Source organism: Ascaphus truei, chromosome 4 (assembly GCF_040206685.1).
Source record: "Ascaphus truei isolate aAscTru1 chromosome 4, aAscTru1.hap1, whole genome shotgun sequence".
NCBI lineage: Eukaryota > Metazoa > Chordata > Amphibia > Anura > Ascaphidae > Ascaphus > Ascaphus truei.
In genome coordinates, this window is record NC_134486.1 from 356,785,352 (window position 1) to 356,809,726 (window position 24,375).

Consider the following 24,375-nt stretch of genomic DNA (forward strand, 5'->3'; position numbering starts at 1 on the left):
TTATGGAGAGGCTTGCTGTAGTATATTGTAATTTTTGGTATCCTTTTTTGTATGTTTTGAACTTGTTCTCTGTTACGATAGTTATAGTTAATTGTGTAATTGGTATGGATGGTATTTTAATTGTTTAGGGATGTAATTCATGTGTGTTAATTCATTGATGGTGACTTTATTTGCTTACATAATATACTTCTTGCGATGTCAGGCTATTTTATTTGGATTATTGTATTGTTAACATTGATTTGCAGCCTGTACATGTAGTTTACATATTATGCTACATGTATACACTGTAAATGCAATGTTTTAAGTGGCATTTGAGGCTTCAGATTGAATGATTACATGAGATTTGTGTAGGAAATTGGTTTTTAATTCATTGAGGATGTTATGCATAAGTGGTGTTGCCATTGCAGGATGGCTTCACCCCTTAATTACCTTTGAGGTTAGTACCCGATAAGGTGATTAAGGGGTTCATTGGTATGTTAATGTCATTGATATGTATTGGCTATTTATTATTTTGGCAACGGACCCCAAGGATGATGCTGGCGACGGAGCATTCTTATTGATGAGGTTAGTAGAATTTTCTTTATTTTATTACGGTATTTAATGTGTTTAATAATGTCCAAATAATGTATTATCCCTATGTGGATAATAGTTATTTGGCACATTATTGTACTGTATGTGCTGGGGGAGGGGGAATTGGCCCCAAGGTATTTGGTAGGATTCCCCTGTAGGTTAGTGGGGGAGGGTATGTGGGTGATGGTGGGTTAACCCCTTAATGACTGTAGCGGTTAATAACCGCTATGGTGATTAAGGGGTTAGGAGACATTACATTGGATGTTTTTATTCTTGTGTCTGTTTTGCAGAAGCGGATGGGGCATGGGCAGGATGAAGATGAGGATGGCCTTCATCGTGGCAGCCGCACATGGGTGAGTGCTATATGTATTTAATGTCTTTATTGTTGTGTATGTATTTTAAATGGACAACTGCACTATTATCCATTTGTGGATAGTAGTAATGTTGCCCATTACTGTATTGTATGTTGTGTATTGCTGCTATGTTTATTGGGGGCATTTGTCCCCAATAAACATGCTATTATTCGTTAACCCCTTCATTGCCTAAGCGGCTATCCGCTATGGTAATGAAGCAGCATTAATGTATTTTAATAATATTGTGCGGGAGTAGGGGGCCCCCTGAGCTGAACCGCATTTATTTGTGGCTCAGAGACCCCCTGCTTCCCGAGTTACAGGCCCCGGTTTGGGGCATTGGTTACAGTGTGGACGCCATGTTTGTTGCGGGCACGTAGCGTATGGGACGCTATAAACATGGCGGCGACACTGCCCATCCGATCACACATACCCGGGCCTGTAACTCGGGAAGCAGGGGGTCCATGGTCCACAAAGTGATGCGGTTCAGCTCGGGGGACCCCCTGCTTACTGTACAGTATTATTAAATAAATATTAATGCTGCTTCGCTACCATAGCAGATACCCTGTAAGGTAAGTAACGAGTCTTTATTGATATGTGTGTTTTACTCATAGTGTATATGTGCATAAGGTCTCCGGAGCTGAAGCGCTTTTGTTTTAGGTCCAGGACCCCCTGCTTCCCGAGATACAGGCCCCTTTAGGGGGTGCCGGTATCCCTCTGCTTTGTTTACATTCCGCGGTCACGTGATCGGGACCTTTAAATGCAGAGGGATACCGGCACCTCATAAAGGGGTCTGTATCTTGGGAAGCAGAGGGTCCCCCGACCTGAAATCAATGCGGTTCAGCTCCGGAGACCCCCTGCACATGTACACTATGAATAAAAGTTGTTTTAAAAATATTTTTTATTGTGCTGATGTTTGCGCCGAGAGAGCAGCGGATCTCTCTCTGCTGCAAACACAACTCGGCAGGGGACGGCTTCTTGGCAGCTTCTCGCCAGGCAGCCGTCCCACCACCGGTTACACGCCATTTCATCAAATGGTGGTGGCGCATTCATTCCCCAGGGATTCGCCCCTTACAACATACAGCGAGTTTAACACGCCAAAAACATGGCTAATTGCTAAACTGGCTAATGCATTTTTCCGCTGCTTACTGCATGATGCCCTTAATGTATTTATTCATGGTTTTGCTTTGGAGTTTTAATTGTTTATTCTGGTCTATATTTTGGATTTGATTAATTGATTGGTGTTAATTTACTTGTATTTACTTTTTAATTTGTTTTTATTTTGTGATTGGTTGGAATGCATAGGAGATTGGTTGGAATGCATAGGAGATTGATTGGTGTGAGGCTCAAGGAGCCCCGCCGCCATTGGCGTGCTCCCCACTCACCTTTCACCGCCACGGGCTCCTCTGCGCCACTCGTCCCGCCTCCTCCCATGCCGGGCGACCGCCGCTGCACTGGTGCATGCCTGCGCCTCTTAATAGCGCCGATCACGGGCGTGTGTTGCGTGCAGACACGGACGCACACACGCGTGCTCTAACTAAAATCCACCTCCTCACTCAAACTTGACCTCGGCACCTGCACCCTGCCCTACCACAGTCCTCACCTTGCACACACCTCAACGCTGCAGATAAATCATTGGACGCTCTCTCCTACATATGCTCAGCTGCCCCACTGGCAAATCGGCTGAGCATAGTTCCAGTTGCGTTGCACTAACCTCTTCTCTTCCTCCACAGTCTTGCCTTGTCATGCTGCTTATCTTCCTGTGTACTGACCCGGCTTTCCACGACAACCCGCTCTTCTCCAAACCTGACCTTGGCAAACGGACTATGACGATTCTGCTCTCTCCAAACCCAGACAAGGCTAATAGTACCTGCAAGGTTCCGTACCTCTCCTCCTCTTACCCCGGCAAGTATATCGACCATCCGCACCTCTCAAACCCCGACTCGGCTACCCTGACTAACTCTACACTCCAGATGCGCCCTCGTCGCTGTGGGTGGCGTAATATCCTTTCTCACCTCACCACCGTGGTCCTGACTTCTTTGTGGTGAGCACAGCGTAACAGTATGCTCAGCCCCACAAACATTGACCCCGCTGAGGTGGAGAGAACTCTGTCCTCTTGTGCCAATATGTTCTCTAGACTAGAGAGATACCTGCAGCAAAATGACCATCAGATGGACCTGCTACAGCAGAGCCTCCATTCCCTCACTGTCAAAGCGCAGATCGCCTCTCCCGTATCTACTCCATTGACAACTGCCACTGCCTCTGCTACCACGGTTCTCGCCACGACTTCTACAGAACCCCATCTTCCGACACCTAACTGTGACGCAGGAGATCCCCATGGGTGTAGAGGCTTCCTAAACCAATGTTTTATCCAATTCGAGATCACCTCTTCTCATTTTGTTTCTCCAAGATCCTTGGTGGCCTACATCATATCTTTACTTACGGATGATGCCTTGGCTTGGGCTTTCTCCATGTAGGAGCAGAGGTTGGACCTTACACAGGACATCAGTCTCTTCACCAGGGAGTTCCGTACGGTCTTCGACACTCCAGGATGTAAGATGACTGCTGCTTCCTGCCTATTCCATATCTCCCAGGGAGACTGATCGGTCACCAGGTACTCCCTGGAGTTCCGCACTATTGTGTCCAAAACGGGATGGAACAACGAGGTCTTATCTTCCGCCTTTTGGCAAAGTCTTGCGGAGACCCTCAAGAATGAACTTGCAGCTAAGGAGCGCCCCACTGATCTGGAGGAACTGATTGGGGTCTGTATTCGGGTAGACCAACGCCTGCAAGAGAGGAGGGCCGAACGTTCCCGTCATCGACAACAGGCACGGAGATCCCCTCTTTCTCACTTCGTTGCCCCAGTCTCTTCCCACTCTGATGCTCCAGAACCCATGCAACTAGGGGTGAACAGGTTATCCCCATCTGAGAAGCAATTCCGCTGCAGCGCTGGACTTTGTTTATACTGCGGCAACTCCGGACATCAAGTGCTCCTGTGTCCCCACAAGCCAGGAAATGCCAACTCCCAATGAGATCCCTGGGAGTCTTGTTGGGAACACTATCCATATCCGCTATCAACAAAGATTGCCTCCCAACCCGGATTATGATAACAGTTGTTCTTACCGGGGAGAATTTTCACGTTACTGCTATGGCGTTTGTGGATTCCGGATCGGGAGGTAACTTTATTGATCAGTCCTTTAGAGAACGGAATAACATTCCACTCACCCGCAAGAATATACAGTGGGGTTGGAGGCCATCGACGACGACCACTTCAAGCAACCTTTATCTCCCTACAGACCATCCCCTTACGCTTACAGACGGAAGGGGACCATAAGGATGAGATTCATTTTGACGTGATCCACATTCCTGCGGTTGAAATGATTCTCGGTCTCCCGTGGCTCCAACGCTATAATTCTTGCATGGATTGGACAAATAGAGAGTCTATCCTGTGGAGTACCCGTTGTGTGGAATCTTGTTGCCCAGTTCGGTATTTCCTAGAGGAAGATTTTACCCACTCTCCCTTCCGGAGACCAAGGCTATGAATGATTACATCCGGGAGAACCTAGAAGGGGGATTTATTCGGAAATCCTCTTCCCCAGCTGCAGCCGGATTCTTTTTTGTCAAAAAGAACGACAGGTCTCTCTGACCGTGCATTGATTATAGGGGCCTCAACAAGATTACTCTAAAGAATCGCTACCTATTACCCTTGATCACGGAAATCTTCGACCGTCTACAGGGGCCAAATATCTTCACTAAATTGGACTTGCGGGGTGCCTATAATTTGGTGAGAATTCGCCAAGGAGATGAATGGAAGACGGCATTCAATACCCGTGATGGTAATTATGAATATCTAGTCATGCCTTTTGGCCTTTGCAACACCCTGGCTGTCTTTCAAGACTTCGTCAATGAAATGTTCCGGGACATCCTCAACAAATTTCTCATCGTCTATCTGCATGACATTTTGATCTTTTCCAAGTCTACCCAGGAAAACGTCAGCCACGTTAAACAGGTACTGTTACACCTTCGAGAGAATAACCTACACTGGCGACACACTTTATTCGAGCTCGGCTAGTCCCACGAATTCGGGTATACTCGGGTGTATTGAGGTTTGTGACTGTTTTCTGCCCGAGTGCATTGCGTTATTTTCCAGGCAGGGATTGAAGCATTTTATTCCCGCTGGCTGCAATACTGCACAGTATATATATATATATACTGCATTACAATTCATGAATTTATGCCATCTGGTAGACACGCGAAGCATTGCAGCCTATTAAATCCTAATCATTATCATTTAACAGATCAGCCGCCCGTCAGCCAGGCATGAACCATGGCTGGGAAGGCAAACGCAACGGGGCTTGTCAGAGGTGAGGAGTGGCGCATTCCAGGTATCTGCCAGGTACATACTGGGTATTTGCTCAAATAAAGTGTGTCGCAGCAGTATTTGCCAAATTGGAAAAATGGCAATTCCATCAAACCTCCACGCCATTCTTAGGATATATCATTCTGATTCCAGCATTTCGATGGATCCAGCTAAACTCAAGGATATCCTAGAATGGCCCCGTCCGACCACCCTCAAGGGCATCCAATGCTTCTTGGGCTTCGCAAATTATTATCGCAGATTTAGCCGAGGTTTTTCTTCTACAGTAGCTCCCATCATGGCCTTAACCAAGAAAGGCGCATATTCCACCTCATGGTCCGCAGCTGCCATCCTAGCCTTTGACCATCTGAAGAAAGCCTTCGTGTCTGCTCCCATCCTCATCCACCCAGACCCCAAATTACCCTTTACCCTTGAGGAGGATGCGTCAGACGTTGGGGCCGGGGCCATCCTGTCTCAAAGAAAATAATCATTGGCAAGACTACATCCATGTGCATTTTTTTCGAAAAGAAAATCTTCAGCTGAGCGAAATAATGATGTGGGAAACCGGGAACTATTGGCAATCAAGCTTGCTCTCGAGGAATGAATACATCTTTTGGAGGTCACGGAAAATCCCATTACCATATTAACCGACCACAGGAATCTCCTTTACATACAGTATAAGGCGCTCATTAACTAGGCGCTCGACAGGCACGTTGGTCTTTCTTCTTCTCCCGCTTCAATTACATCATCTTCTTTGTTCCTGGTTCCAAGAACCTCAAGGTGGATGCTCTCTCATGACAGTTCCTCGTTGAGGGTAAGTCTGAAGATCTACTGGAGACAGTGCTCCCTTCTAAATATATTATCTATGCCAACTCCTTTGATGTTATGGACGAGATCCGTCTGGATCAATCCCATGTCCCAGAGGGTCTCAAAGTCCCAGAGGGCCACCTCATCACCGCACCTCTATACCAAAAAAGGGTCCTTGAGTGGTGTCACTCCTCTAAATCGTCTGGATACCCAGGCGTTCGTAGGACCACCAACCTCGTACAGCGAACCTTTTAGTGGCCAGGTATACAGGCAGACATCAAAGAGTTCGTCCAAGCATGTGCTATGTGTGCCCGTAACAAAACGCCACGAAGCAGACCCCTGGGACTCCTACAGCCACTCCCGATTCCAGACCGTCCTTGGAAATATTTGTATATGGACTTCATAGTAGATCTACCACCTTCCAAGGGGATGAACACTATTCTCGCATCGTTGATCGCTTTTTTAAGCGGACAAATTTTATCCCATTAAAGGGACTTCCTAACTCCTCCAAGCTCGCAGATATCTTTGTTCAGGAGATCTTTCACCTACATGGGGTTCCTCAGACCATCTTCTCTGACCGGGGGCCACAATTCATTTTCAGATTCTGGCGTTCTTTCTCTCAAAGGTTGGGCATCTCCTTACACTTTTCATCAGGGTACCATCCACAAACAAACGGTTAGACGGAGAGAACGAATCAAACTCTGGAGCAGTATCTGCGTTGTTTCATTTCCGACACCCAGGATAACTGGGTGGATCTCCTGCTCGGGGCTGAATTTGCTCATAATTCTCTTCGTAACGAGTCCACCCAAGAGTCCCCATTTTTTATTAATTATAGAGTCCACACTTCCAGACTGCCATTTGCCTCTTCTTCCTCGGAGGTACCAGCCATGGATAATCAAATTCATCTCTTTCAGGACATATGGAAAAAGATCCAGGAGAATCTGAGAGTCGCAACTAATAGACAAAAGATCCAAGCAGACCGTCACCATCACACGATCCAGGAATTCAGCCCAGGAGACAGGGTATGGCTATCCTCAAAAATCATACGCTTCAAGGTGGCCACACCCAAACTGGCACCCAGATTACTCGGCCCGTATCCAATGATACAAAAGATCAACCCGGTGGCCTACCAACTGCGTCTTCCACCCTCAATGAAGATTCCCTCAGTCTTCCATGTCTCACTGCTTAAACCTGCATTCCAGATCAATCGCTTCCCTGATACCACTTCACCACCTCCTCCCCTACTCGTACAAGGGCAACAGGAGTACGAAGTCCAGGCTATTGTGTATTCCAGGATCTCCAGAGGGGCAGTGCAGGCTTTGGACCAGAAGAACGGTCTTGGTTTCTCCACCGGCACCTTCATGCCCCCAGACTCATACGGGCTTTCCATCTGAAGCCTCCTTCTAAACCGGCTTGGAAGCACCTGGAGGTCACTTCTGAAGTGGGGGGGGGACTGTGAGGCTCAGGGAGCTATGCCACCGTCGGCATGCTCCCCACTCACCTTCACCGCCACGGGCTCCTCCGCGCCACTCACTCCCACCTCCTCCCATGCCGGGCGGCCACGGCTGCACTGGCGCACGTATGCTTGCACCTCTTAATAACGCCGATCACAAGCGTGCACGGTTCACGCACATGAGCTCCAACAAAGGTCCACCTCCTCACTCAAACTTGCCCTTGGCACCTGCACCCTGCCCTACCACAGTCCTCAGCTTGCACACACCTCCACGCTGCAGGTACCTCATTGGACGCTCTCTCCTACATATGCTCAGCTGCCCCACTGACAAATCGGCTGAGCATAGTTCAAGTTGTGTTGCACTCACCTCGTCTCTGCCTCCACAATCTTTCCTTGTCTTGCTGCTTATCTTCCTGTGTACCAACCCGGCTTTCCACAATGACCCGCTCTTCTCCAAACCTGACCTTCGCAAACAGACTACGACGATTTTATTCTCTCTAAACCCAGGCATTGCTAATAGTACCTGCAACGTTCCATACCTCTCCTCCTCTGACCCCGGCAAGTATATCGACCATCCACACCTCTCCAACCCCGACTCGGGTACCCAGACAAACTCTACATTCCAGACAGACGTGCTCCCGTGGCTGTGGGTGGCATAATATCCTTTCCCACCTCAGCTCCGTGGTCCCGCCTTGTTTGTGGTGAGCACAGCGTGACAGTTGGAATGCATAGGAGATTGGTTGTGATTGTTTTTTTAAAGTTGACCATTGATTGACATAGTGTTAAATAATGCTCATATTATATGGACACGATGTGCCCACTGTGCCATTCAATTGTTTTATTGCCATTTGCTATGTATTTAGTTGCTATGTACTGTGTTTTATTTGGCAATGTTATGTGTTTTATTTGGGCCTGTTTTTTAATTCTTCACCATTTCTTGTTATAGTGGGAAATCATGCCCATATTATATGAGCATGATTTACCCACTGTACCAATGAATGGGTGAAGGGTGGGTATAGTGGGTCTGAGGTGGGTGTTAGGCCTCCCGGGTGGGTAGTGGGGCAGGGTGTGTTAACGCCTTAATTACTATAGCGGTTATTTACCGCTAAGGTTATTAAGGGGCTAGGGGACATTAGATTGTATTTATTATGTATTCTTGCTGACATCGGTGGACATGGCCCTGCAATATGCTGACGAGGACGTCCTTCACATTGCCAGGGGTAAGTAGCACTGTTTTTATTTACTTTATTTATGCTGCATGGCTAATGTTGTGTTTAATAATTGGAAAATAATCTATTATCCATATCTGGATAATAGTTGTTTTGCCCATTTCTACACTGGTGGGGGTGGGGGGGTGTATTTATTGAAATGTAGGACATGTTTTATTTTGTTAAATACAGGATTGGTACCAGAGGCCTGCGGGATGCATGGGAACCACCCGAGGAGCCCCGCATGGACGGAGAGCTGCTCCAGTAGCGGTGGCCATTTTCAAATAGTTCCACATACGCATCGAAGTCTCACGCCTGCGCACTGAATCTTAAATGTGGTGGCTATCTTGAATAGGGCTCCGCATGGGACTACAGTTCAGCCCACGCAGTGGATTGGAGCATGCGGAGCAGAGAACGTCTGAGAGACCTCACATCGTGGGAACCAGACGGATCCTTCTGTTGAAGTCAGCGCTACCAGGGTACAGAAGTGCCCAGGGAGGTAAACGTGCACCAATGGTCCTCAGGGGTAGCGCTACTCACTATACTTTTGGGTGGGGACTGACATTGGGAAAAGGACACTAGGGATACTGGTGCCACTGCACCCCAAGTACTGTGGGACATTCCTCCATGTAATATTGTGTGTACCATGTTGTATAGCTATTCATTAAGTTGCGTGTTCAGTAAATACTCCTTTATCATACCTGTGTGTGTATTTACTACTGTATTGTCTTGGGAGGGGCTATCCTACAGTGTTAGGATTACTGTGCAATTTTGTATGGAATGCAAAAGTTATACTGAAATGTGTCAAATTGAAACTGCAATCTGCACATTTATTTCACCTACAGAAAGCTGGCAAGATTGTCTGAATAGATGCAAGATTTGCTGATTAAGGTTCGTTGGGCAGGGACTCCTGCCTAGCTCTGAAAAAATGTGATGATTATTACCCTTCTAGCCTCTGCATCTTTTCAGTCAACAGTAGGCGGAGTGTCAAAACCAACATTTTATTATCCTCTTAGCCAATTCCCATATGCCCTGATTAAAATATTTAAATATTTATTGGACATATGGTAGTTGACCAATGTTTCAGCCCAGGTAGTTTACCTCAGAACTGATCAAACTGCCACCCCAACTCCCCTGAATTCAGCCATGAATCAGTCGATTCCTGCTCCACCGCCTTAATTTAGAAAATTAGACTGTACACTTTCACTTGTTTTCCATTTCTTTTTTTTCTCTTCTATTTTGTATTAGCATATAACAAACCAAAAACATTCAGAGACACTATATCCCACTGCCATTAAAGGAAAAAAAGATCCAGATGCCAAAAGAGCATCCAAAAATCTGCTCCCTTCTAAGCCCTTCGCCGCTGTAACTTACCCCCCTCCCCCAATCCTGCCTTACTCCCAGGACCAGCATACAATGTTCCTCATAGCTTTACTCCTAGCTTCTTCAACTCTTTATTATACCGTGGGCCCCTTGCCTGATGTCTCAGAGACTTACCTAGGTTTTGTAAATGTAGCAATTCATTCACACAAAATCTATGCTGCTTATAATGGAAAAACAGTGCAGATTTTTACAATGTTTGGGTTATCCTGAATAATCTGAAATACCTCTGTCATCTGCATTAAATGGACAGTGAATCAAATATGTCAATGGGTCACATGATGATACACCAGTCCCTTTGTAATATATAAAGATTGCAGGTCACATAAAAAATGTTTATACTACATTATTTCCACAGTATACTCAATATTGTATTGATCAGCAATATGGATGGGCAAAGGTGTCAAAATCTAGGTGGCAAATAATTTGTATGTTTTCTTTTCTATTTAATTTGCTAGCGAATATTCACTTGTTTGTGTTAAAGAATTTGTGCGAATGTATGCAATTCCACCAGTGGCCACTAGTCACATATTCGATCACAACCTGAAATATGGGGGAGGAAGAGAAAGGAAAAAAAAAAAGAGAAAGGGACCGATTTTATTACAGTCGCAAGTGTGGGTACAGATGTAGCAGACGTTGTTACCTCCAGTAACGTATAATAATGCTCAAACTAACACATTAAATAATGAATGTGTTCTCTTTATCCATTGTTTTCAATAGTGCTGCTATTAAATCAAGCACCAGTTTTAACACATCACATTAGCGAGAGCAGTAACAGCTGCTACACCTGTACTGTATGTAATACATTTCAGCATATCCATAGCATAACTTACAAGATCACAAAGGAAAGAAGCATCTCCTTTCAATCTGTTTACTTCTGACATCTAATCACATGGATGAACACTCATTGCTACAAAAAACTCGCAATACAAAATGTAGGTGATATTCATGACAAATACGGTATACACTGTACAGTATCAGTATATATTTCCTTTGAAGGCAAGCATCGCCTTCAAAATGATGAATGGCCTGGATCATTCTTATTACTTCTGCTGTGTATAAACTGTACACTTACTGATATTTTTGTTTTGCAGAAATGCTTTAGGTAGCACTTTTTAAATAGTAATACCAAACACAGAGACTCATAGTAAGTAGTTAATGGAAAAATAACACTCTTGAATGTTATAGCTATATGCATGCAAGTTTATATATATATGAAAAAAGCTCCTGCAAATGTGTTTCATAGATTTTCTCAGTCGTATTTATTTGACATTTGGGAGCTACACATAACAATTATAGAGATAAGGAGTCATTTTTATTCACATACATAAAATGGGATGGTTCTTAAATGTTAAAATGACAGGCAATAAAGGTTAGAAGTTTAGTATTAAATTATACCTTTTTTGATTTGGACAAATTTATATTTTAGGAAAAGCTTTCAAGATTTTTACTCTGTCCAACAGTAAAGCAATTGACCTCTTATTTGGCCTGAGGAAGGGAGTAGAACTCTCGAAAGCTTGTCCTAAAATGTTATTCGGTAATTCAAATAAAAAAAATGATCACCAAATACTGAAGTAGTTGTAATTTTTCTTTTGCACTATTACAACTGGACTAGCATGGCTACTTGAATTTAGTCCAAGAAAGGTCAAGCTGCATTTCTGAAAACTCACCAAGCCACAAATTCCGTCTCCTATATGTTTGGAACTAATATTTCTACTTCAAACAAATTCAATAGAATGAAATATTAGCATGAAAGTAGATGTACCTAGTCCTAGTGAGTTGGTGGATCACCAATTTCATATCAAAATGAATAACAATTTAATGTGCACGTGCAGCCAATATTAGTTACATGGAAGGTAAATGTGAAAGAGTAGACGCACTCATTTATGTATTATATGTACACTTATTATATGTACAATATCCCAAATTATTTTAACATTAGTTTTTAAAGTCAAGATAATACTATTGCTTATCATTTTTAGACCTGAAGGACTTGATTAGTTGCCAGTGCAATATAGTAAAACAACGTATATTGAGTAAAATATCAATAAATAAATTAGGAATAATTAATCTTCACATAATCAAAAAATAATGGCATTCTAAATGTGTGTCAGCAACATGCAGGATTTACTTGATTCAAACGATTTCATTCATCTGGGACCTGTAGTATTGTATTTGAAAAATTAAGTCTGAAGTCTGACCTACTTTTTAATATTTAATATTCCATTCTGGTTTCACTCAGTATTGGCAACATTACTTTCCTTTCATTTAAATATTAATTCACAAGTTATCCATATTAAAATAGCTTTTTCCCTAAACTTTGCTAAGAAATTGAAGGACATTTATATTAAAGGTGTTTCTTTGCTAATATAAGCATGATGCCATCATGGTAATAAAGTGTCCTCTCGATAATTGGTAAAACAATGTATTCTCCTTCCAAACAGGAAAAAAAAGGCAGCACTCCAGAGGACTAATATTGAATTTATTTAAAGTGAAATCATTTCTATAATTGAGACACATTTTTAACATAAGACCTTTCAATTTTACAATTATCTTACAGTTTTTATGAACATTCTCTGTCCTTTGGGATATACAATATACAATATACATAAATAATAAAGTCCAATGATACATTTTTATCCTGACTCAACACTGCAAGTCACTAATAGATAATCAAGTATTCCCTTTAGATTTGAAATAATTGGTAAATGTATGTCATAGTATTTTTTCAGTGTTTTATAAAATACTTTGTAGAAGTTTAACATGCTCTGCACCTTTTATATAATGATCTAAATATCATATTTTAATTATTAGTATCTAGTTCCCCAATGCAGCTAAACTCCATTCAGTCTATCCTTCATTCTGGAAAAGCCATATTTTATTTTAGCCATGGTCTTCCACTCCAGGCCAGTTATTGCACTTTTGTTCTATAGCAGAGGGTTTCCAATTTGTGGTACACGCACTACTATTGTGTGTGGTGGGGGAGAGGGGAGGGGGGGTTACACAAGTCCTACTACAGTAGAGGCAGCGATTATTCTAACAAAAACCAGTGGCAATTCCCCAAAAGACCCAGGTACACCCAGGTACATTCTGAATACATTTCCTTAAACTAGCCCCAGCATTTTTGCATTGATTAATGGCCTATCAGATTAACAGCGGAGGTCCCTGGCAGTCTCATTCAAACTGAATTGGACTGCCAGGGATCCCTGCTGTGTTAATCCTATGGGTCGTTAGTCAACGCAGAAATGCCTTAAACGTGCCTCAAACAAGCCCAGAACATACCCAGCACATACCCAGCACATACCCAGAATGTAACCCGGCTAGTTTAAGGCAAATGTTAGAATAAGCGTTGCCTCTACTGTAAGTAACACTTCACAACTACACTGTAGCTTTTAAGCGTCATGTTTCTGTGAGAGCAGCGGGCTCCTACTTACTTAACTGGAAGTTTCATGGTGGTACTGTCCAATTTGCAGTATCTCATTTAATAAATAACCCGAAAAAAAGAAAGAAAGAAAGAAAAGAAAGCAAACACTGTAAATACACTACAAATAATTTTAGAGCTTAATTGCAATACTTAACTACAGTAAATTATTGGAGAAAATGTAAATATAGACATATTCAGGATGTCAGGAATAGAAAATGAGACGACACTCCAGTGGACTCGTGTGAAAACTGGTGCTGGTTTATTAAAGGATTAACATTTCTGCCCAACTTTGGAACTTTATCAAAATGACTCGAATATTTTCTTTTCTTAGATATGATGATTTTATTGAATATTGAAAAGTAATTTACTGCAAATTGTAAGGATTTATGAGATTATTGATTATCGTTTTTACAGGTATACTTATTTTAATAAATTGAGCCATTTTTTTAAACTCAATTTTTTTTTTACATTTTTCGGGAGAGGGTGGGAAAAAATAAAAAAGGGAAGGGGGGTACAAAAAATAAAGACAGAGGGGGGGGGGGGGTAGACGTCCAGTTACAGTTATACAGAACAAATCACCTTATAATATTCAATCACACAGCCGGAATATATAACAGTTTATACAACAGAATTGAGTGGGTATCTATTCCTGGTTGTCCAGCACCCATAATCCATGGCACCCACACCTTCTTAAAGTCTGATCAGGTGTTGTTGTTAAGACTGACCAGCTTTTCCATGCAGCAAATATTCCAGACTTTATTTTTAACTTTGGAGATTGGTGGGATAATTGATTGCATCTATACTGCCGCTAATTCACTTCTTGTGACTGAAGACATGTGGCACAGTAAGTTATTCTCATGTCTCGTGAGGAGGTGGCATGGCATGGTTTGTTTAAGAGGAACAGCCAGGGATCCAGAGGGAGATCCAGACCGAAAAATCTCTGAGACCATAATTTGATTCCTAACCAATAAGCTGATACAAATGGGCACCCCCACCACATATGCAGGAATGTGGCCTGTTCTCCACATCCCTTTGGACATATTAGTGGTTACCCCTGGATGAACCTACAGTAGCTAGCCTTGTGGGGGTCAAGTACCACCTCATCAGAACCTTAAAGGAGTTTTCTCTTATCATAATGCACATAGAGGATCTGGCAACCGCCTGAATGATGTCGACCAAAAAATCCAGGTCTAGCTCCTCCCCAGATCTCTTTCCCATTGGACTATATAAAAGTTAGATATCAGTCCTGACATGTTTCTATCTTCCAGACCTAGGGGGCTATGCACTAAGCAGTGATAACTGCTTTTAAGAGCGCAAAGTGGCTTTTAAGGCCGATAGAGACTGCTGCGCAATTCACTAAGCATTGATAACAGTGCTTTATTGGCCTTAAAAGGCATTTTTCCATCCTTCCTAGATCAAACAATGCTGAAGTTTGGGTTTAGTGGTCCCTATTTGGAGGGTGTTAGAGCCCTCTACCAAAATCCCACAGCACATGTAAAAATCTCAGGAGGCCTATTAGAACCAATTACTATCAGAAATGGGACCAGACAGGGCTGCCCGCTATCCCCACTCCTATTTGCCCTAACAATTGAACCCTTGGCAAACAAAATTAGAGAAGAAAAAAGCATTAAGGGGATTTCGATCTCTGAAAAAGAATACAAAATCTCCCTATTCGCGGACGATGTGACCCTGACCCTCGTTGACCCCCACATCTCCCTACCTAACCTGCAAAAGGTACTCCACCAGTTTGGCGCTGTGTCTGACTATAAAATAAACATAGACAAATCAGAAGCGCTGAACATATCCCTTCCAGACACAACGTGGAAGCTATTGCAATCCAATTAAAAATAAAAGTGGAGCACCACATATATCAAATACCTTGGTATAAGAATCTCAAGCTCCCACGGATCCCTCTATCAACACAATTATCTCCCACTATTTGACCAGATTAAAAAAGACTTAGGGCCTCATGCAGTAAGCGACGATTATGTGAAATCGGCAAGCTTATCGATTAGTCATGTTATTGGCGTTTTTCCCTCTCCGTATGCAGTAAGTGCCGAATACATTCAAAATCAACCAGAAAACAAATCCGCCCACTCTCACGATGATGAGCCGATCACACACAGGTGTATCGGCGTGCGTGGCGGGGTGCTGTTAGGTTGCACAATCACAAATCTTGCTGAATCAGGCGAAACAAGCATGTTTTTGATTGCGCGCCATATTTAAAGGCAACGTGTACTGCTAATCATTCTCTGTGTTGTTGGGAGTGAGAGAGAGAGAGACGCACAGAGCTGGACGATTGAACATTTGCATATTGACTGAGAGACTTGTTGTGTATTGGGTGAGCTTTGTCCTTTGTTGTTTTGTTTACATCTTTGTCTTGTTTTATATGTGGAAGTGGGTCGTGTGATTGCCTGTACATTTCTTGTCTGTTTTTTGTGAGTGCTGGAAGTATGCCCGCAAAGCGTGGGAAGAGTGATGCTGGTGGGAGTGGGAGTGCTACTCGTGCGAGTACGCGTCGGAGTGAACGTTCTGTTCAGGGGAGTGATGTTGCTGGTGCACCGAGTGGTGTTGCTGGGAGTGGGAGTGCTGTTGTTGGGAGTGGGAGTGCTGGTGCTGCGAGTGTTGTTGCTGGGAGTGGGAGTGCTGTTGTTGGGAGTGGGAGTGCTGTTGTTGGGAGTGGGAGTGCTGTTGCTGTGAGTGGGAGTGCTGGTGCTGGGAGTGGGAGTGCTGTTGCTGTGAGTGGGAGTGCTGGTGCTGGGAGTGCTGGTGCTAGGAGTGGGAGTGCTGGTGCTAGGAGTGTGAGTGCTGGTGCTAGGAGTGGGAGTGCTGGTGCTAGGAGTGGGAGTGCTGGTGCTGGGAGTGCTGCTGGTGGCGCAGTTGCTGATGGGGTGTCTGGTGGTGGCGTGCTTGCTGGTGGCCAGCTTTTGGAGGCTCTTCCATTGGAAGAAGGAGAGTCCAGTCAGCACCAGCCAAGCTCTGACCCTAAACCTGCTCGGAAAAAACGTGTGGAGAAGCCACGTAATCCTCGCTTCAATGACCAGGAAAATAGGGCTCTTGTCACTGGCATTCTGGAGCACTATGACAGTCTCTATGGACATTTAGTAGGTAAGTGTAACTTTACATTTATTATTCAAATACATGTGATCCTAGGTCATCTGAGTTTTGTTCATATGCAAATATGGGTACACAATATCTTTCTATGTTCATTAGTGTGGAAACACAGCTTTTTATCATGCCTTACAAGGACAAATAAACACAGCCGGTCAATTTGCCAGAACTGCATACAATATGAATGCAACCTTGCTTACATGTATAGGTTTAGTAGTGAATGCTCATGTGCTGCACATATTACACATAAAACAGCATGTTTGCTATCTCTTGGAACAGCTAGCAGTGTAGGAAACTGGTGCTTATATTATTATTAATTAACCTCATATCTTTTATATGTTTTTCAAGGGCGGACAAGTGCAGCAAGCAAAAAAGAAATGTGGGACACAATAGTCATTGGTGTCAATGCCTGTGGGAATAGTGTCAGGGACAAGTATCATTGTCGGAAAAGATTTGATGATATTAGGTCCAAATTGAAAAAGAAAATACAAGACCAACGCGTGCATGCTACTGGCACTGGAGGTGGGCCCACACCACAACGTCTCATATTGACTCCATTGGAGGAGCTGCTTCGGCCAAAATTACTTACCGTCGTCGTGGAAGGCTTGGCTGGTGACCGTGACATTGGAATTTATCCGTCACAATTTCCAGCAGGTGATAAATATTACTGTACTAGGCGTGTCGTTGCTTACAGTTATTTTGCATATTTACACTGCTTTTTATACTGTCTTCACAATATAAGCATACCTGCATCTATATATGTATATGTCTGATTCTGTATATATATATCTCAAAATAGACATATATGTAGTAGTCCTACTAAAAGCAGTAACTAATATAGCACGTGCCATTGCGTGCTCATTTACATGTGAATTCCCAAAATGCATAGCTGCAGTGGAAGCAATTGATGGTGGGCGAAGATGGGGAACAACAGGGTAGTACACGTGTAACACATGTTCATGAGAAATTATTAGTAGCTACAGGTACAGAACAGAAATATGTATCATATTATTGTGTATTTTATTGATTTTACTCCGACAAACATGACATTACTGCCTATTTTAAGCATGCATCAAAGAAATTGCATGTAACGGCCTACAAACATCACTGGCACTAACACATCTATAGTTGCTTATGAAAAGGTCCATTTTTGCTTTATGTCATATACAGACAGCATAATGAGGCACACGTATCATATGTTATGTCATTGTTTTCATAACTTAAACACTGCAGATGACTACTTAGCTCATCTACCATTGTGTTAAAGCAGCTGCAATTAATATCTCATCACAGCATACACTTCAACAGAGGGGGTGGGGTTCAGCACACACACTAATTACAGCCTCATTTCACGGTCAACTTAGTTCACACCATTTGCACCTGTTTCAAGTCATTGAAAGGTGTGGCTGATTAGGCTTTTTGGGGAAGGGAATACCTTTCTTACAACCTGAATAGCACAACTGAAGTTAATCACACTCATTTGAAAGCTTAACTCTAGCTACTAAATGCCCCAACAACTCATTACTTATCAAAGCGTACGTCACACATTAGTTCACTCATATCTATAGTTGAACTACTATGAAAGACACATTATCACACACTGCATGTGTTGTCTTGTTGAGTCACAGCCACATTCAGGTGTGCCACATCTTCGATTAATGTACCACACATATCCTCTACCAAAAACAACACTTTTTGCAATATGACCACCTTCATGATAACCATTGTGAATGGTCATCTCATGATAGTTATGTACATTATGATACTGATATCACTACACAACATATGATTTTTATGTACTCATTTAATCTATTTATCCTCACGCATTACTGCAGAAACATAGTATGTTGTATGTTAGGGAACTCAAAAATTCTAAGTACACAGGCATGTACAGTGTTATTACAACTATTTATGTTCACTTTCACACACATTTTCGGTTAAGGAACTGGTGTTGTTAGTTAATCATAAATACAGAACATACAATAAGTGTTTGTTCAATATTTACACATGTAAATGTAAAACTTATGTTATTGTTATATATAGTTGCCCCTGGAGGACATGTGTCACCTGAGATGGAACAAGTGTCTTCACCTGGGTCAGCCAGCTCAACACTACTAGAAGGTGAGTGTATCATTTGCTGGCCATATAATATGTGCTCTTCTATATGTTATGTTGTCATGTGCATTATTTGTTTTGCACATCTTCTTTAAATAGGATTACTTAGTGTCAGTGAAAATTAAGTGTAAGGCAACATGTATTGTGTTAGTGATGTTAATTATCATGTAGGACTTCTGAGTTTAGAGCAACTTTTCATTCATTCATATTTCATACTGAGTCCAAACATTATTCGTAAGTCAAGGTAGTTTTTAATGAGGTTATAAAACGTATGCTAACATGTTAGGTGTTACTTAGGACATAGTACAATTACATAGTAACACAGCATACATTAACATGCCATTTAATAATGTGTACATTTCTTTTTAGAACATCATGGTGATGAGGATGATGAGTATGATGAGGATGACGCCACAGAAGAGACTGAAATACAATCATGTGACCATGAAGAGGTGCCAATAGAAACTGTTGTACCGCCAAATCGTCCATCAACTTCCACATACGATGCAATTGTAGCTTCAGAGGGAAAAATAGTGGACGCAGAAAATCGTCGCCATTCAGACATGATGACAATGCTGGAAAGGATGATTGGACTGCAGGAAGAAACAGTATCACAATTGGCACATCTCCACAGAGTCTTCATTGAAGTGCCTAAACAGTTGCAAAAAATCAACACCTCATTCGAAGCATTAGTTGTTCAGCAAACACAAGCTAATTACTGGAGAATGACTAATGTACCACAATTCAACACCTCCCAGCCAGGATCTGTTCATGCAGGTCAGTTTTCACCACATTCATCTGATATTCATTCACCAGGCCCAAATGTTACCGGTCAAGTAGCAGAGATTGCTGTACAGGTTCCTGACGACATACTACCACTGCCATCTGTACAAAATCAGCAGCTGACACCTACAAAGGAGCCCACAAAAACAAAATACAAGCAGTTACTACTGACCAGTTTTTGGTCAAAAACAACAAAAGACACACATGAAACAGACCAACCATCACTTGTGCAGTGTCTACCAACTTGCTCACATGTGTCACTGGGCACAAGCCCTGTCCGTGAACAGTCACTACCCAAAAGCCCTGTAGGTGAATCGCTGCCCAAAAGCCCTGTAGGTGAATCGCTGCCAAAAGCCCTGTAGATGAATCACTGCCCAAAAGCCCTGTAGGTGAGTCACTGGCCACAAGCCCTGTAGGTGAGTCACTGGCCACAAGCCCCGTAGGTGAACAGTCACTGGCCACAAGCCCTGCCCGTGAAGTGCCAGAGGCCACTCAAAGTGGCTCTGTTGTGCCTAAAGTTGGTGGCAAAAGAAAAAGGAAAATTCAAGAGACAACAAGCAGGCCTGTTACTCGCTCGCAAAAGGAACAAAAAAAATAAATGTTATAATTCAGAAAATATGTCTTTGGCCTTGTTTTGTTGACTTCAGATTATCTAATTACTATTGTATGTATGCTGAAGACTGTGTTGTTTCCAAACTTTCAACTATGTTCTTGTACACGTGAAGTTTTGGAAATGTTAACACTCATAATTAATTGTGTTATAAATATTTATGTTGTAATCGTCTGTTCAGTAATGGTCCACCAGGAGCCAGTTGCTAAGTTTAGAGAAGCTGCCATTGACTTTGCAGCAAAACATTGCATTTGGGTGTGTTAATTGATGTAAGAATTGCATATGCATATTAGTCACATGCAATTATTAAAACACCTAAGTAAGTGCAAACATCTTTCTTGTACGTGTACAGCAGGATTATGTGTAAATTATTACTTACCTTTGCCTTGCTTGGCCATTGTAATTTTGTCCTTTAATCAGTTGTGTGTTCGTTTCTATAACATCTCAGAATGTATAATAATATATATACACACACACACACACACACACACTGAGTGAGTGTGAGTGTGAGTGTTTGAGTGTGAATATATATATATGTATATATGTGTATATATATATATGTATATATGTGTATATATATATGTATATATGTGTATATATATATATGTATATATGTCTATATGTATATATGTGTATATATATATGTATATATGTGTATATATATATGTATATATGTGTATATATATATGTATATATGTGTATATATATATGTATATATGTGTGTGTATATATATATATATATATATATATATATATATATATAGTACTATATAAACTGGTATACACAAACTAATACACTTCATGCTTCCTTGTGAAAGCACACTATTTTAATAATACAGGCCTAATGTTTGAGAAAAATCCTAAGTATGAGACTCTAACAGTATTGTGCTTAAACAAATGTTTATTACTTAATTCAATCATGTTTCTCACCATTTAAATAGGTTTCATACAAGGTATACTTAATGCCATCAATGTTGTGTGTACTCCTGCAATATAAAAAAAAATAAAATATTATATATAAATATATATATATTTTTATAAGAGATATATTTATATATATATATATATATATATATATATATATATATATATATATACACACGTATTTAAACTCATGCAGACAGGGAGTTAACCAGACTTTCACATACACACAGAAATGTAAGCGGGGAAAAAACATTTCTTTTTGCAGGTGTGTTTTTACTGATATGCCTGGCTAAGAAATATTTTCACACACTGGTCTTTGTTAGTTTTCAAAAAAACACTATGTGAACGCATTCACAGTCTAGGGATGTTTTTCACAAACGAGATAAAAGAAGGAGAAATGTTTCTCCCACAGTCCCATATCACGAACCACAACTGTTAACCCAATTAGACAAACAAATCCAATTGGCGTTTGAAATAAGGAGTCAAAGTAGTTACTTTTGTTGACCTTGACAAGGAAAAACAGGAGTTTGTTAGCCATTCAGCACATTCATTTTGATGAGCAAATAACACAGACCTGCACACAGCTTTTGTGCTACTCAGACATGGCTGATGAATTCGTTAACAATATTAATCCCCTTTTAGGGTATAAGTACATGATCTGTGAAGCCATCTTGAACAGTCGCGGACAGAAAGCAAGCACACGCCAAATCGATGATTTCATTCGAGCAAAATATCCTTATTACCAAGACCGTAAGCATGCACGGAATTTTAATTCCTCAATAAGATTCACTTTATCAAGTAATGACTTTTTTGAACGTGACCAGGATAAGCTACAACACACCTATGGTTTCTGGAAGATTGCCCCGGAAAAACAATTTATCCTGAAAGACGGCACTTATATTGTCGTGAAAGGCATATTTATTCCTAATGGCAATAGCAATGTATCCGCTACTACTGATCCCTTTGAATCGATACGTGCTGCAATATCTGCAGCCTCCATTCCTGAAACCCACATTGTACAAGAACAAAAGTACTATGATTATGTACCAAGCCTTTCAGCTGAAATTGCATTGGAATGGGAACCGGAAGAAATGAACCTACCTCCCGACCAATTATTTGAAGAAAGCAGTGGCGATTCCTATGAGCGCATCCTGGAGGAGATATGTGCCATACTGGATTCAGCGGTTGGGTTAAGCGTGGATGAAAATGGCTTGCATTTCTGGAGCGACCAGTTGCAGCCAGGCGAAGAGTTAATTCTAGAAGAATGGTAAATATAACAATCGTTATGCGTTGACTCTGCGTTTAAATTTTTTTTTTTTTTGTAACCACCATTTTCACTTTCAATGCGTGGATACAGCGTAACATTGCAGACTGCATAACATGTAGCGATCACAAACAAATTGTTTCCTAATACAATATAGTAGGACCTGAAAGAGTAGTACACATTGCTGACGGAATAAATATACGTACTTTCCTATCCCTTTAAACATATTAGCAACATTTTACCATTACTCTAACACATACCTGTTTTGTTATCATGCAACATCTACAACATTGAAAACCGGGTCCACCACGTATGACGTGGGACCCTTGTCATGGGCCAAGGCGTCCTTAAAAAGGATTAGTGATGTAAGTCCCGCCCCCAAGCGACGTGCGCGCCTCAAAGCCTATTGGCTGTCATGTTTTGTTATAGTAACGGTAACTGCAGTGTGTGATGCGTGCGGCTCAGTGTTTGTAGGCGTACCCTGGGCGTTAGCCGAATGTTAATTGAGTGGGAGGAGTGTTAGCGTGCGTTTCACGCTGGCTTAACATGACGTCACACGTATTGCATTTGCGCATTGTGTTATCGGCCGTGCTTTCTGTCCAAACACGTCTGTTTAAAAAGAATACAGATGTACTCGTTTAGAACGAATGTAGTTTCATATTCATTGTATTTGAAAGAAAGATTTTATGTTTACTGGTATTTTCAACATGTATTGAACGCACAACGTACGCTTTGTTTTGCGCATGCGCTAACAGTTAGTGGAGCCAAGCGTGAAGTGCGTGCGCACACAAAGATGTGCGCGCACATCTTTCAGTATACAGGCAACGTTCACTTCTTATACATAGTTATGCCTGCTACAAATTTAAAGAAACATTACATACTGATGAACAGTTTTACTTCTAACATATAAGTGAGTGACGTGTGTATCTACACAATCATATAGAGCTGCGTAACGCGTTGTCACGGATGCATATCTAGTAAGGTGCCATCTTTGACCATCATGTGTTTGCTGTATTTCAGAGATGTCGGGGAAGATACAATCGGATCAATGTATGATTTCAGAAGAGTCTACCTTTATATGAGATGATTGTGAGGAGGAGCCACCGACTACTATACTACATATGGAACTAATTTTATATTGCTTGCAGCGCTTATTAACAAACAATTAAAAATGTGATACCCTTATGCCTATATTGCATAAGCACTTAATTAACATAATGATGTTGCAAAAGAGTGCCTCATGAATTTTTATTGAGTGTTCTTTAATGACTACTAACATTTTATGACATGGTGTGTTTTATATATAACAACCATTCCCACTCTGCTAACACATTTGTGTATTCTAATATGTAATGGAACGTATGACTGTCGAAACTATGTAACAATAATAATAATAATATGAGCATGTTCATGTATAGGGCTGCTAGTTGTACGCAGCGATTTACAGACACATGTTTCAGCCTGAGGTCCCTGGCCCGTGGAACGTACAAATGTTTTTTTGCCGCATGAGGCACAGGGAGATAAAGTGACTTGGCCAAGGTCACAAGGAGCCCACACCGGGAATTGAACCAGACTCCCCTGCTTCAAACTATCAGTGCCAGTGTGTGTCTTTACTCAGTGAGCCACTCCTTCTCCCAATGTAAAGGACACTTACAACCAAGTAGCCATTTATTTTTAAAATCTCTTGTTACATGGGTATGTAGATAAAATGGTTTGGGACTGTAGCAAATAATGTTACTGGCCAGATGTTATGGTCCCCTCCAATGCATGATGTTCTGAATATGACATCACCATCATGTTATGAAGTACGTTTCTGTGTATATTTCATTAACCTAACTAACTATAGTTTACTGTGTTTATTAATCGTTTAGAAATACATAGTATAGTCAATATGATGATATAAGCTACCATAATAAAGCTGGTGTTATCATTTGTCGGTGTTATACATGGATCTTACACCAATTGATAGAGACACAAACAGTTGTCTTAAAAAGTGTGTCTATGCTAGTGATGAATGTG

General features: G+C 41.7%; 1 protein-coding gene across 1 annotated transcript; it reads left to right on the forward strand.

Annotated features, from left to right (window-relative positions):
- Nucleotides 1-9,108: 9,108 nt before the first annotated feature.
- LOC142492413 (uncharacterized) lies at nt 9,109-19,920 on the forward strand. The gene is made up of 4 exons (XM_075595056.1): nt 9,109-9,244; nt 11,555-11,662; nt 18,704-18,781; nt 19,145-19,920. Exons 1-4 carry the CDS (start codon nt 9,109-9,111, stop codon nt 19,918-19,920), a joined length of 1,098 nt encoding a protein of 365 aa, XP_075451171.1.
- Nucleotides 19,921-24,375: the final 4,455 nt, after the last annotated feature.

Excerpts from the sequence above, each read along its gene's own strand:
- LOC142492413 (XM_075595056.1), top strand. The coding sequence starts at position 9,109 with ATGGGACTACAGTTCAGCCCACGCAGTGGATTGGAGCATGCGGAGCAG. Across the intron at positions 9,245-11,554 it reads GTACAGAAGTGCCCAGGGAG|GAAAAGCTTTCAAGATTTTT; the intron begins GTAAACGTGCAC and ends TTTATATTTTAG. Across the intron at positions 11,663-18,703 it reads TTGTCCTAAAATGTTATTCG|TTGCCCCTGGAGGACATGTG; the intron begins GTAATTCAAATA and ends TGTTATATATAG.